The 13,754-nt window shown below is 52.1% G+C and overlaps 1 protein-coding gene across 1 annotated transcript; it reads right to left on the bottom strand.

Annotated features, from left to right (window-relative positions):
• Positions 1–2,056: 2,056 nt before the first annotated feature.
• LOC143773899 (histone H2B 1.1-like) lies at positions 2,057–2,494 on the bottom strand. The gene has a single exon (XM_077261197.1). It carries the CDS (start codon positions 2,486–2,488, stop codon positions 2,111–2,113), a length of 378 nt encoding a protein of 125 aa, XP_077117312.1. The 5' UTR covers positions 2,489–2,494; the 3' UTR covers positions 2,057–2,110.
• Between the last annotated feature and the right edge of the window lie 11,260 nt (positions 2,495–13,754).

The following is a 13,754-nucleotide window of genomic DNA, read 5'->3' as shown; positions in this document are numbered from 1 at the left end:
ACCACCCTCCCTGAACTGAATACAACCAACTATGGATGGCCTATGTGGCTGCACTCAGACTGGAGACTGGGCTGCACTCACACACACACACACACAGACCCTGCAGATCGCTGTGAAAACAGCGCTACAAGGCAAAAGCAAGGTGAATAGTAGGTGAACACAGCGGTTGCTAAATTAGCCTTTGGAAAGCACAAAGAAGCAAATCGCTATCTCTAAACTGTCCCTCAGTCAGCAAACAGCGTCCTGTCACTAACTGAATTCACAGCAGAGTGATCGGAAAATGGCGCCAGCGACTTTTAAACTGCATCATGACATCATTACACCAGCCAATCACAGCCTTGCCAGTAGTTTCATGCCCTCCATGCTAAACAGGATGTGCCCACACTTGGAATCAATCTCATTGGCTGAATTTCTGCTTTTTGAATCTTAGAACTTCCGATTCCGGTATCCGATACGCGGCAAGTATCGGAATCCCGGTATCGGAATTCCGATACCGCAAGTATCGGCCGATACCCGATACTTGCGGTATCGGAATGCTCAACACTAGTCATGAATAGTGATGGGCGAGCAGTCCTTACTAATATCCGGGGCAGTGGGTCCTCTGCTGCCAATGATCCTGTCAGTAATGAGAGGATGGAGAGGGGCTCCTCACCTGTCAGTGCCTTGATGCCGAAGACGTGCTAAGTGATCTCCTTATCTGCCACACCATGAATTCCTAAGAACGAGCAGCTTCTCCCCAAATCAGCGGTGCCAACTCCAAAAGCTAAAGAGGAGGGAGCAGCACAAATAGAGGTGGAGCAGTCAGGGCCCCAGTGTGTGTCGGAAGTAAGACAAGTCTCAGGCTGTGACCGATAATCCAGGCAGCGGCATAGGGGGATCTCTCACCTGCATATACACAGCCTGATCCAGTCCTCCATCACAGGATTTTAGGTTTACATTTGAAAGCGCCCCAACTCCTCACTCACGGCTCTTCCTACAGCTGCAGGGGATCAGGTCTTGATATTCCCGGCATTAGTGACATTGCGATAACTGGAGTCCTCATTACTAGCGGCAGAGTTATGGCAGCACAGTCCGAGCACTTGTATTTCTCCAGCCAATACTTCCTCCCAGCACATCATGGATGACATTGCTGTGGTTGGGCCCTGGTGACAGTTACATTGCCAGTGTCAGGCACCTTACCGCTGTCCATATGCTTCCGCTGCTTCCTCTCTTTTCTGCAATACATGATGGGACACTTCCTATCACAGACCTCCTGCCCGTAGCTGTAGAACGGATCCGGAAATCAGGAGACAGGGTGAGATCTGCAGGAATACGCAACATCGGTCTTTTCTGAAACGTCTCTGGCCAGTATGTCGTCCTCCACGATACTGATTGTCTCCAGGTCAGACACGGGCACATCACAGCATTAGGATAACGCGGATTCATTCTCTATAGCCATGAACGAGAACCGAAGCGGATGTTGCGCCCCCAACCTGGAAAATCTGCAGACTCCTGTTATGGGAAGTAAGCGACCAATGCTCGATCTACACAACCAGATTTCCCGATATCGGTCCGTCCAGTGACCACGTGTTATATGGAGACAAAGAACAGCACAAGGCATCAGCCACTGAGCGGGAGCAGCGAACGTGTTACCAGTGGCAACATTAGCTCCTCCCTCCCGCTCCTGATTGGCCGATTACAGAACAGTTAGGGGGTTTGTATTTCCCGCTGCTTCTAAATGTAATGACGTCAATTCTTCCTCTATAAAGAGAAGAATCCAGAAAGTCTCTAGATCAACTCCACCGACCACAAATGTCTCCTGTTATCTAAGAAACAAGAGAATCATTAACAAAACTGAATTATCTGACTAGAAGCGACTGCACAGAGCAACTTACAGAGAAATAACCAGAGTATTACTAATACGGACAAGGTTTTCTCTCTCCTCCATCCACCAGTTAATCACTTCTATTACTTCACCTGCTCTTTCCTGTCACTAGACGCAGAGCCCCGGGCGGTGCGATCAGACACCTCGGGGAGACAGGACACATCAGCAGTCACAGCTCTCATGTAGGCGGGGTGGTGGCTCTTAGAAGAGCCTTTGGGGTGATGGCGGAGCAGGGGGAGGAGCAGATCACTTGGCGCTGGTGTACTTGGTGACGGCCTTGGTGCCCTCGGACACGGCGTGCTTGGCCAGCTCTCCGGGCAGCAGCAGGCGCACGGCGGTCTGGATCTCCCGGGAGGTGATGGTGGAGCGCTTGTTGTAGTGAGCCAGGCGGGAGGCTTCCCCTGCGATGCGCTCGAAGATGTCATTGACGAAGGAGTTCATGATGCCCATGGCCTTGGAGGAGATGCCGGTGTCGGGGTGGACCTGCTTCAGCACCTTGTACACGTAGATGGCGTAGCTCTCCTTCCTGCTCTTCCTCCGCTTCTTGCCGTCCTTCTTCTGGGTCTTGGTCACGGCTTTCTTGGAGCCCTTCTTGGGGGCTGGAGCAGACTTGGGATCAGCCATAATGAAAACAAATAGTTATTGTCACAAGTGAGAGTAAAAAATGATGCTGACTCTCCCAGAGCAGCGGCATTTATAGCCGGCCCATGCAAATGAGCACTGATGTCAGATCGCTGTGCCATTGGGTGAGAAAATCAGGTGATCAACATCAGAAGCTCCGCCCTCTGCAGTTCATTGGTTGTTCCATAAATACATCTCCTCCCCATGGGCCGCGCCCCCAGACTGTGCTGTAAATCCCCATCTACTGCTGCGTACCCCCGTATAGTGCGGTGTATGTCAATATAGCAATGTATACCCTCATATAGTGCTTTACAACTCCATATTGCACTGTATAAACTCCAGATGGTGCTTTATACCCTTAAATAGTGCTGTACACCTTACACATAATGCTATGTATCGCATATAGCACTGTAAAATCTACGTCCATATGTGCTATTCTCCCCTTATAGTGCTACAAACACCATGTTGTACACCGTGATCACCTGTCTGGTGCTCGGATGACGGCGCTGTATATTCCAGGTGTGGATTTCTCCGCCGTTCTCTCTTCAGGCTCCGGTCACTGGCAATTACTGATACTGGAGAACGGCGGCGAGAAATATCAGACACTGAACGGTTAAACATAAATGTCCGCCTTGGATGAGGTAACCCGCATGTGGGCGGAGCAACAGGATCGTCGCTAGTGATGATTGGCTGATAACAGATTTTGAAATCCCCGCTCAATCCAAATCTGTCTTCATCCATGCGAAGCGCAGTGTCCGATCGGACTCTCTGCTCGATGGCGACCACTTTTATCCCGCACAAGAGTCGGCAGATTCTCCGGTTTAGTGGAGCAGTATCCGCTCTGTAACACGAGCTCCGGGATTCAGCGATGCTCCGGTTCTAGGATATAAACGATGAAATCGCTTTAGACAGACGTGATACAAATCCGGAGACCAAACAACCTCCCCCGTCAGGAGGGAACCGAGCCGCTAATGTTCGGCTGCGGGATGTGATCGGCTTCATCCATCAGACCGAGCACAGGAGATCGCTGCCGGCTGTAGCTCCGGCCGCACATTGCACGTTATAAGGAGCGGCCATAAAGTCACAATCACTATCCACATGTAGATAATAAATGGTGGCGGCCGTAATTAATGCAGACATGGCGCTGGGCAGATAGGGGAGCCGCCATCCATAAGGGAGACCCGAAATTATCAGTGTAGGACGTGACCGCTCCTCCCTGTATTTATACTAATTCCATAGATTTCACCCGATTCCCATCACCTCATTACTAGTGTTGAGCATTCCGATACCGCAAGTATTGGGTATCGGCCGATACTTGCGGTATCGGAATTCCGATACCGGTATTCCGATACTTGCCGCGTATCGGATACCGGAATCGGAAGTTCCAAGATTCAAAATTCAGAAATTCAGCCAATGAGAATGATTCCAAGTGTGGGCACATCCTGTTTAGCATGGAGGGCATGAAACTACTGGCAAGGCTGTGATTGGCTGCTGAAATGATGTCATGATGCAGTTTAAAAGTCGCTGGCGCCATTTTCCGATCACTCTGCTGTGAATTCAGTTAGTGACAGGACGCTGTTTGCTGACTGAGGGACAGTTTAGAGATAGCGATTTGCTTCTTTGTGCTTTCCAAAGGCTAATTTAGCAACCGCTGTGTTCACCTACTATTCACCTTGCTTTTGCCTTGTAGCGCTGTTTTCACAGCGATCTGCAAGGTCTGTGTGTGTGTGTGTGTGTGAGTGCAGCCCACTCTCTAGTCTGAGTGCAGCCACATAGGCCATCCATAGCTGGTTGTATTCAGTTCAGGGAGGGTGGTTCATTGCCTCATACTGTTCTTTTTTTTTTTTTTTTTTTCAAGTAGTGTAGTCTGCTGCTAATTTATTCAAAAAAATCCTATTAGTGTCTTTCCACCCGTCTCCAGCTAATTTGTGGAAAAACACTACATAGGATAAAGTAGAGGAGGGTTTTTGGGCCTTGCAGCGCCGTTTACGGCTGTCTGCACGGTCTCCGTGTGACTGCAGCTCGCCCTGTAGTCTGTGAGCAGCCGTAGCCTGGTTGTCTGCAGCTCAGGGTTGTTCACTGCGTCATACCGCCAAATCAATTTTAATTTTTTTTCAAGTAGTGTAGTCTGCTGCTAATTAATTTTAAAAAATCCTATTAGTGTCTTTCCACCCGTCTCCAGCTAATTTGTGGAAAAACACTACATAGGATAAAGTAGAGGAGGGTTTTTGGGCCTTGCAGCGCCGTTTACGGCTGTCTGCACGGTCTCCGTGTGACTGCAGCTCGCCCTGTAGTCTGTGAGCAGCCGTAGCCTGGTTGTCTGCAGCTCAGGGTTGTTCACTGCGTCATACCGCCAAATCAATTTTAATTTTTTTTCAAGTAGTGTAGTCTGCTGCTAATTAATTTTAAAAAATCCTATTAGTGTCTTTCCACCCGTCTCCAGCTAATTTGTGGAAAAACACTACATAGGATAAAGTAGAGGAGGGTTTTTGGGCCTTGCAGCGCCGTTTACGGCTGTCTGCACGGTCTCCGTGTGACTGCAGCTCGCCCTGTAGTCTGTGAGCAGCCGTAGCCTGGTTGTCTGCAGCTCAGGGTTGTTCACTGCGTCATACCGCCAAATCAATTTTAATTTTTTTTCAAGTAGTGTAGTCTGCTGCTAATTAATTTAAAAAAATCCTATTAGTGTCTTTCCACCCGTCTCCAGCTAATTTGTGGAAAAACACTACATAGGATAAAGTAGAGGAGGGTTTTTGGGCCTTGCAGCGCCGTTTACGGCTGTCTGCACGGTCTCCGTGTGACTGCAGCTCGCCCTGTAGTCTGTGAGCAGCCGTAGCCTGGTTGTCTGCAGCTCAGGGTTGTTCACTGCGTCATACCGCCAAATCAATTTTAATTTTTTTTCAAGTAGTGTAGTCTGCTGCTAATTAATTTAAAAAAAATCCTATTAGTGTCTTTCCACCCGTCTCCAGCTAATTTGTGGAAAAACACTACATAGGATAAAGTAGAGGAGGGTTTTTGGGCCTTGCAGCGCCGTTTACGGCTGTCTGCACGGTCTCCGTGTGACTGCAGCTCGCCCTGTAGTCTGTGAGCAGCCGTAGCCTGGTTGTCTGCAGCTCAGGGTTGTTCACTGCGTCATACCGCCAAATCAATTTTAATTTTTTTTCAAGTAGTGTAGTCTGCTGCTAATTAATTTTAAAAAATCCTATTAGTGTCTTTCCACCCGTCTCCAGCTAATTTGTGGAAAAACACTACATAGGATAAAGTAGAGGAGGGTTTTTGGGCCTTGCAGCGCCGTTTACGGCTGTCTGCACGGTCTCCGTGTGACTGCAGCTCGCCCTGTAGTCTGTGAGCAGCCGTAGCCTGGTTGTCTGCAGCTCAGGGTTGTTCACTGCGTCATACCGCCAAATCAATTTTAATTTTTTTTCAAGTAGTGTAGTCTGCTGCTAATTAATTTAAAAAAATCCTATTAGTGTCTTTCCACCCGTCTCCAGCTAATTTGTGGAAAAACACTACATAGGATAAAGTAGAGGAGGGTTTTTGGGCCTTGCAGCGCCGTTTACGGCTGTCTGCACGGTCTCCGTGTGACTGCAGCTCGCCCTGTAGTCTGTGAGCAGCCGTAGCCTGGTTGTCTGCAGCTCAGGGTTGTTCACTGCGTCATACCGCCAAATCAATTTTAATTTTTTTTCAAGTAGTGTAGTCTGCTGCTAATTAATTTAAAAAAAATCCTATTAGTGTCTTTCCACCCGTCTCCAGCTAATTTGTGGAAAAACACTACATAGGATAAAGTAGAGGAGGGTTTTTGGGCCTTGCAGCGCCGTTTACGGCTGTCTGCGCGGTCTCCGTGTGACTGCAGCTCGCCCTGTAGTCTGTGAGCAGCCGTAGCCTGGTTGTCTGCAGCTCAGGGTTGTTCACTGCGTCATACCGCCAAATCAATTTTAATTTTTTTTCAAGTAGTGTAGTCTGCTGCTAATTAATTTAAAAAAATCCTATTAGTGTCTTTCCACCCGTCTCCAGCTAATTTGTGGAAAAACACTACATAGGATAAAGTAGAGGAGGGTTTTTGGGCCTTGCAGCGCCGTTTACGTCTGTCTGCACGGTCTCTGTGTGACTGCAGCTCTATCTGTTGTCAGTTCAGCCCCCAAAAAAGAAATAAATAATAAAGTTCACCAAACACACCAGTTACACCACTTTACATTTGTGTAGGCCACATTAGCTCATATTAAAGTCTAGTCCACACTTTAGAAAATTAGTGTTTCTTATACCTGTTAGGAGGAGTTGCTCAGGAATAAGCACACAAATCCGTTAGTACTTTTCTGCTTATCTTTATCAGTCAACCAAGATGAAGAAGGCAGTGAGTAAGGCACGTGGGCGTGGGCGCGGAGCAGGGAGGGGACGTGGGGATTCTGTGCCTGCTGCGGGCACCGGTGACTCATCAGCACCCACTTTCACCAGGCAACAGTCGTTCATGCGCAGCTTTGTGTCAGAGCGCCGTACACCGCTGCTGCGTGAAGACCAAATTGAAGCCGTTGTCGGATGGATGGCAGCTAATGCATCAACTTCCATTAGTGCCACATCCTCTCAGACACAGAGCACTGGAGAGCAGCCATCTGTCTCTTCACCACCTGCCAAATTGCCCAGGCAGACAGAGAGCCCAGGACAGGAGCCGTCTCTACTTCTGTTCTCTGAATCTCTTGGCTTGGAAACAGGGGGCCAGCCAAGCAGCATTGGAGAAATGGAAGAAGAGGCAGGGTGCAGTGATGCCCAACAGCTTTTTCTGTCTTCCTCTGAAGAGGCGGGTGGGCCAGTGGCTCCGGTCACCACATCGCAGGCCGCATCAGCTGATGATGACACTCAGGTGCCACTTACTGGTGCGTGCTCTGCTGCTGAGACTACCCAGGAGGAGCAGTTGGGGGCAGAGGGTAGTGTAGATGATGAGGTCCTCGACCCATCTTGGCGTGAGGGACAGGAAGGTGGTGGGAGCAGCTCTGAGGAAGAGATTCCCCGTACGGCCCAAAGAGGGAGAGGGAGGGGGAAGACTGCGGATCCTGCAGCCTCCGCTTTGGCACCCGTTAGGAGCATGTCTCTTCCAAAAGCCAAAAAGGGCGCTCCCAAGACTTGCAGTGCCTGGTCCTTTTTTGACACAGTTGCAGATGACATTTGCTATGTCAGATGCAACGTGTGTCATCACAAAGTCAAAAGAGGTCGAAATGTCAGCAGCCTCAATACCTCCAACATGTGGAAACATGTGCGCACCAGGCACCCGGCGTTGTTAGAAAAACACACTGAAGAGGTAGGCCAACCAACAGTGGCAGCTACCACCTCTTCAGCTCGTGTTGCCTCTTCCTCTAGCTCACACGCAGCTGGTTCGGCTTCCTCCCAGGATCGCCGTGGAAGAACCTCTGGCCCTGTTGTCCAGAGACCCGCTGTAATTCCACCCGCAGCACCACTTTCCCAGTCATCCACACACTCCCAGCCCAGTCTACAGCCATCGGTAGTACAGGCATGGGAGAAAAGGCGGCCTTTCTCGTCAAACCACCCACGAGCACAGGCTCTGACTGCAGGCATTGCCAAACTTCTGTCACTGGAAATGCTGTCATTCAGGCTGGTGGAGACTGACAGCTTCCGTGACTTGATGTCATTGGCAGTCCCACAGTACAATGTGCCCAGCCGCTTTTACTTCAGCAGGCAAGCCGTCCCTGCCCTGCACAAGCATGTGGAGGGACACATAAAACACGCGCTACTGAACGCCGTCAGTAGCAAGGTCCACCTCACCACCGATGCGTGGACCAGTCAACATGGACAGGGGCGATACCTTTCCCTCACTGCCCATTGGGTTAATGTCATTGAGCCGGGTACAGACCGTGCGAGTGGCGCAGGACGTGTCCTGCCCACTCCAAGGATTGCAGGAATCCATTCTGTACGCATTGACTCCTCCTCTTACACCAGTTCGTCAGAATCATCGCTGCAGGAGCCGTCACAGTCCACCTCCACATGGACCCGTGATGAACGTGTACCTGTTACGACCGACATGAGCACAGCCGTGGCCAAACGTCAACAGGCCGTGTTGAAATTAATTTTTTTGGGGAATCGTAGCCACACAGCGCAGGAGCTCTGGAATGCCATCAAGCAGGAGAGCGATGTGTGGTTTGTGCCAGCGAATCTCCAGCCAGGCATGGTAGTGTGTGATAATGGCCGAAATCTGGTGGCAGCTCTGGGCCTCGGCAACCTCACTCACATCCCATGTCTGGCACATGTGCTCAATTTGGTCGTGCAGAGCTTTTTGAGGGACTATCCGGATCTTGATGCACTGCTGCACAAGGTCCGCCTAGAGTGTGCTCACTTGCGGCGTTCCAGCACGGCAAAAGCGCGCATTGCGGCTCTGCAGCGCCGACACCGCCTGCCGGAACATCGCATCATATGTGACCTACCTACCAGGTGGAATTCCACGTTACATATGTTGGAGCGGTTGTGTGAGCAGCAGCAAGCTGTAATGGAGTACCAGCTGCTTCAGGCGCAAAGAAGTCGCACTCAGCGCCGTACAGACTTCACAACCACAGAGTGGGCCACTATGAATGACGTCTGCCAGGTTTTGCGTCCCTTTGATTATTCCACGCGGATGGCGAGTGCAGATGATGCACTAGTCAGCATGACTGTCCCCCTTATCTGCCTGCTTGAAAAATCACTGCAAGCGCTAAGGGATGATGTTGTGGAAGAGGTGGAGGATGAGGATTCACCATTTCCATCATCTTCTGGACAGTCAGCGCCTCTTGGTTCCTCACAAACGCTTAGGCAGGGGACAGTTTGTGAGGAGGATGAGGAGGAGTCAATGGAGGAGGAAGACGTCCGTCCAGAGGAGGGAGTTACCGAATTGTCCAGTACTCAGTGTGTACAGCGAGGGTGGGGTGATGACGAGCGGGCAGAGATCACGCCTCCAGCAGGGGACAGCGTTTCTTGGGCAGTTGGCAGTCTGCAGCACATGGTGGATTACATGCTGCAGTGCCTGAGAAACGACCGCCGCATCGCCCACATTCTCAACATGTCTGATTATTGGGTGTTCACCCTCCTCGATCCTCGCTACCGGGACAACGTAGAAAGCCTCATCACACCGTTGAACCGTGAGCGAAAAATGCGGGAGTACCAAGACACACTGGTGAATTCCATCATCTTCTCCATTCCAACTGAGAGAAGTGCTGCTAGTGCATTCCAAAGCAGCTCAGTGCGTCCAGGCAGTGGTGGAGGCTCTGCACAAAGAGGGAGCAGAAGCAGTGCCTCTGCCCAAGGCAAGACCAGTATGGCCCAACTGTGGCACAGTTTTCTGTGCCCCCCACAAAAGTCTACACCATCACAGACGGCTCCAGTCAGCAGGAGGCAACGGTTCCGTCAGATGGTGACAGACTACATGTCTTGCCCTCTTGCTGTACTCCCAGACGGCTCTTCCCCTTTCAAGTTTTGGGTCTCAAAGCTGGATACATGGCCAGAGCTAAGCCAGTATGCATTGGAGGTGCTGTCTTGCCCTGCGGCCAGTGTATTATCGGAACGTGTCTTTAGTGCTGCAGGTGGTGTACTAACTGACCGTCGCATGCGACTATCCTCCGATAACGTTGACCGGCTTACTTTCCTGAAAATGAACAAGGCCTGGATCTCGCAGGAATTTGCCACTCCTCCTCCTGATTAAATAATTAGGTCACTGTATACGTTATCCAGGTCTCCTGTTGTGTTCATCTTTCTACCACCTGAACTTAAATTCCTGTGCTCCAACACCGCCAGTTGAGGCTCAGAAGTGCCGTCTGCACAGTCAAAACATACGACCCAGTGTTATTGGGTTTCAGTAACGTCAGCTGATCCCCAGCTGTGTAGCCGGCAATGTGTCATGCGACCGCCACGCTGACACAACAACTGAAATGTAAGGGAATCTGTCCCCCCCCCCCCCAAGGCGTTTGTTACTGAAAGAGCCACCTTGTGCAGCAGTAATGCTGCACAAGGAAAAGGTAGCTATTTTTGTTTAGCTCCTTGCACACGCAGAACTTAACACTTATAAAATGTGTCCCCTGCAACCGTAAAACCGTCCCGGAGGTGGGACTTTCCTTCGTAATGTGACGCAGCACAGCCGTCATTCCTACCCCCCCGGCGCCGCGCACCGGCTCCTCAGCGTTGTTTTATTCCGTCCCGGAGCCTGCGCTGTTATGTTATCCCGTGGCCAGGCACACTTAGCGCTGCCCGTCTTCTGGCATCATTTGGTGTCAGGATGGCTGCGCCTGTGCGGCCGCGCTGGCAGAGAGCCCGCCTCGCAGTGTCTTCTGATTTAATCCCACTGGGGGCCTGGGATGCATGGACATGCGCAGTGCATATCTGAACCTCCACCTCTCACTCATTTCCCTATGGCTTCTTCAGACTGTTCGGTGTCAGCTGGTCCCTAATAGCATGCCACGGCCGTGACACCGCACAGTCTTAAGAAGCCGTAGGGAGGGGAGTGAGAGGCGAGGATATGCACTGCGCATGTCCATGGATCCCAGGCCCCCAGTGGGATTAAATCAGAAGACACTGCGAGGCGGGCTCTCTGCCAGCGCGGCCGCACAGGCGCAGCCAGCCTGACACCAAATGATGTCAGAAGATGGGCAGCGCTAAGTGTGCCTGGCCACGGGATAACATAACAGCGCAGGCTCCGGGACGGAATAAAACAACGCTGAGGAGCCGGTGCGCGGCGCCGGGGGGGTAGGAGTGACGGCTGTGCTGCGTCACATTACGAAGGAAAGTCCCACCTCCGGGACGGTTTTACGGTTGCAGGGGACACATTTTATAAGTGTTTAGTTCTGCGTGTGCAAGGAGCATGATGAAAAGAGCCACCTATTCCTTTTGCATCTTTTGTGCTGCACAAGCTGGCTCTTTCAGCTACAAACGCCTTGGGGGGGGGTTAAAGGTTCCCTTTCGACTTTCTCAGGCTTCGGCCTACATTGTGTTCCTCTGCTTTTCCACCTGTCCCTGGGCTCCAACACCGCCAGTTGCCGTCCAGAAGTGCTGTACGCACAGTCAACAGTCCCTCCTCTGTTATTGGGGTTCAGTAACGTCAGCTGTTCCCCTGCTGTGTGTGTGGCAATCCCTCCTATCTCCTCCAACCTCCTCCAACCTCCTCCTCCTCCACCTGTCCCTGGGCTCCAACACCGCCAGTTGCCGTCCAGAAGTGCTGTACGCACAGTCAACAGTCCCTCCTCTGTTATTGGGGTTCAGTAACGTCAGCTGTTCCCCTGCTGTGTGTGTGGCAATCCCTCCTACCTCCTCCAACCTCCTCCAACCTCCTCCTCCTCCTCCACCTGTCCCTGGGCTCCAACACCGCCAGTTGCCGTCCAGAAGTGCTGTACGCACAGTCAACAGTCCCTCCTCTGTTATTGGGGTTCAGTAACGTCAGCTGTTCCCCTGCTGTGTGTGTGGCAATCCCTCCTACCTCCTCCAACCTCCTCCTCCTCCTCCTCCACCTGTCCCTGGGCTCCAACACCGCCAGTTGCCGTCCAGAAGTGCTGTACGCACAGTCAACAGTCCCTCCTCTGTTATTGGGGTTCAGTAACGTCAGCTGTTCCCCTGCTGTGTGTGTGGCAATCCCTCCTACCTCCTCCAACCTCCTCCAACCTCCTCCTCCTCCACCTGTCCCTGGGCTCCAACACCGCCAGTTGCCGTCCAGAAGTGCTGTACGCACAGTCAACAGTCCCTCCTCTGTTATTGGGGTTCAGTAACGTCAGCTGTTCCCCTGCTGTGTGTGTGGCAATCCCTCCTACCTCCTCCAACCTCCTCCTCCTCCTCCACCTGTCCCTGGGCTCCAACACCGCCAGTTGCCGTCCAGAAGTGCTGTACGCACAGTCAACAGTCCCTCCTCTGTTATTGGGGTTCAGTAACGTCAGCTGTTCCCCTGCTGTGTGTGTGGCAATCCCTCCTACCTCCTCCAACCTCCTCCTCCTCCTCCACCTGTCCCTGGGCTCCAACACCGCCAGTTGCCGTCCAGAAGTGCTGTACGCACAGTCAACAGTCCCTCCTCTGTTATTGGGGTTCAGTAACGTCAGCTGTTCCCCTGCTGTGTGTGTGGCAATCCCTCCTACCTCCTCCAACCTCCTCCTCCTCCACCTGTCCCTGGGCTCCAACACCGCCAGTTGCCGTCCAGAAGTGCTGTACGCACAGTCAACAGTCCCTCCTCTGTTATTGGGGTTCAGTAACGTCAGCTGTTCCCCTGCTGTGTGTGTGGCAATCCCTCCTACCTCCTCCAACCTCCTCCTCCTCCTCCACCTGTCCCTGGGCTCCAACACCGCCAGTTGCCGTCCAGAAGTGCTGTACGCACAGTCAACAGTCCCTCCTCTGTTATTGGGGTTCAGTAACGTCAGCTGTTCCCCTGCTGTGTGTGTGGCAATCCCTCCTACCTCCTCCAACCTCCTCCTCCTCCACCTGTCCCTGGGCTCCAACACCGCCAGTTGCCGTCCAGAAGTGCTGTACGCACAGTCAACAGTCCCTCCTCTGTTATTGGGGTTCAGTAACGTCAGCTGTTCCCCTGCTGTGTGTGTGGCAATCCCTCCTACCTCCTCCAACCTCCTCCTCCTCCACCTGTCCCTGGGCTCCAACACCGCCAGTTGCCGTCCAGAAGTGCTGTACGCACAGTCAACAGTCCCTCCTCTGTTATTGGGGTTCAGTAACGTCAGCTGTTCCCCTGCTGTGTATACGGCAACGTGTACTGCGACCGCCACGCAGTCACAACAAGTTTACTTTAAGGGAACCTGTCCCCCCCCCCCCCCAGGCGTTTGTTACTGAAGGAGCCACCTTGTGCAGCAGTAATGATGCAAAGGGAAAAAGTGCCTCTTTTCGTGGTGCTCCTTGCACATGCGGAACCTAACAGTTATGAAATGTGTCCCATCACAGCGTTAAACCGTCCGGTAGGTGGAACTTTCCTTTGTCGTGTGACGCAGCACAGCCATCATTTTTACCCCCTTGGCGCCGTGCGCCGCCTCCTCAGCGTTGTTTGAATCTGTCCCGGAGCCTGCGCTGTTAGGTTAGCCCTTGGCCATGCACACATTTTGCGCTGCCCGTCTTCTGACATCATTTGGTGTCAGGCTGGCTGCGCCTGTGCGGGTGCGCTGGCCGAGATCCCGCCTCGCAGTGTCGTCTAATGTAATCCCACCGCGGGCCTGTGATCCGTGCCCGTGCGCAGTGCATATCCTCGCCTCTCACTCCCCTCCCTACGGCTTCTTCAGACTGTGCGATGTCAGCTGGTCCCTAATAGCATGCCATGGCCGTGACA

Source organism: Ranitomeya variabilis, chromosome 5 (genome assembly GCF_051348905.1).
Source record: "Ranitomeya variabilis isolate aRanVar5 chromosome 5, aRanVar5.hap1, whole genome shotgun sequence".
Taxonomy (NCBI): domain Eukaryota; kingdom Metazoa; phylum Chordata; class Amphibia; order Anura; family Dendrobatidae; genus Ranitomeya; species Ranitomeya variabilis.
Note: the sequence above shows the minus strand (reverse complement) of the source record. Positions and strands in the feature narration are given on the sequence as shown.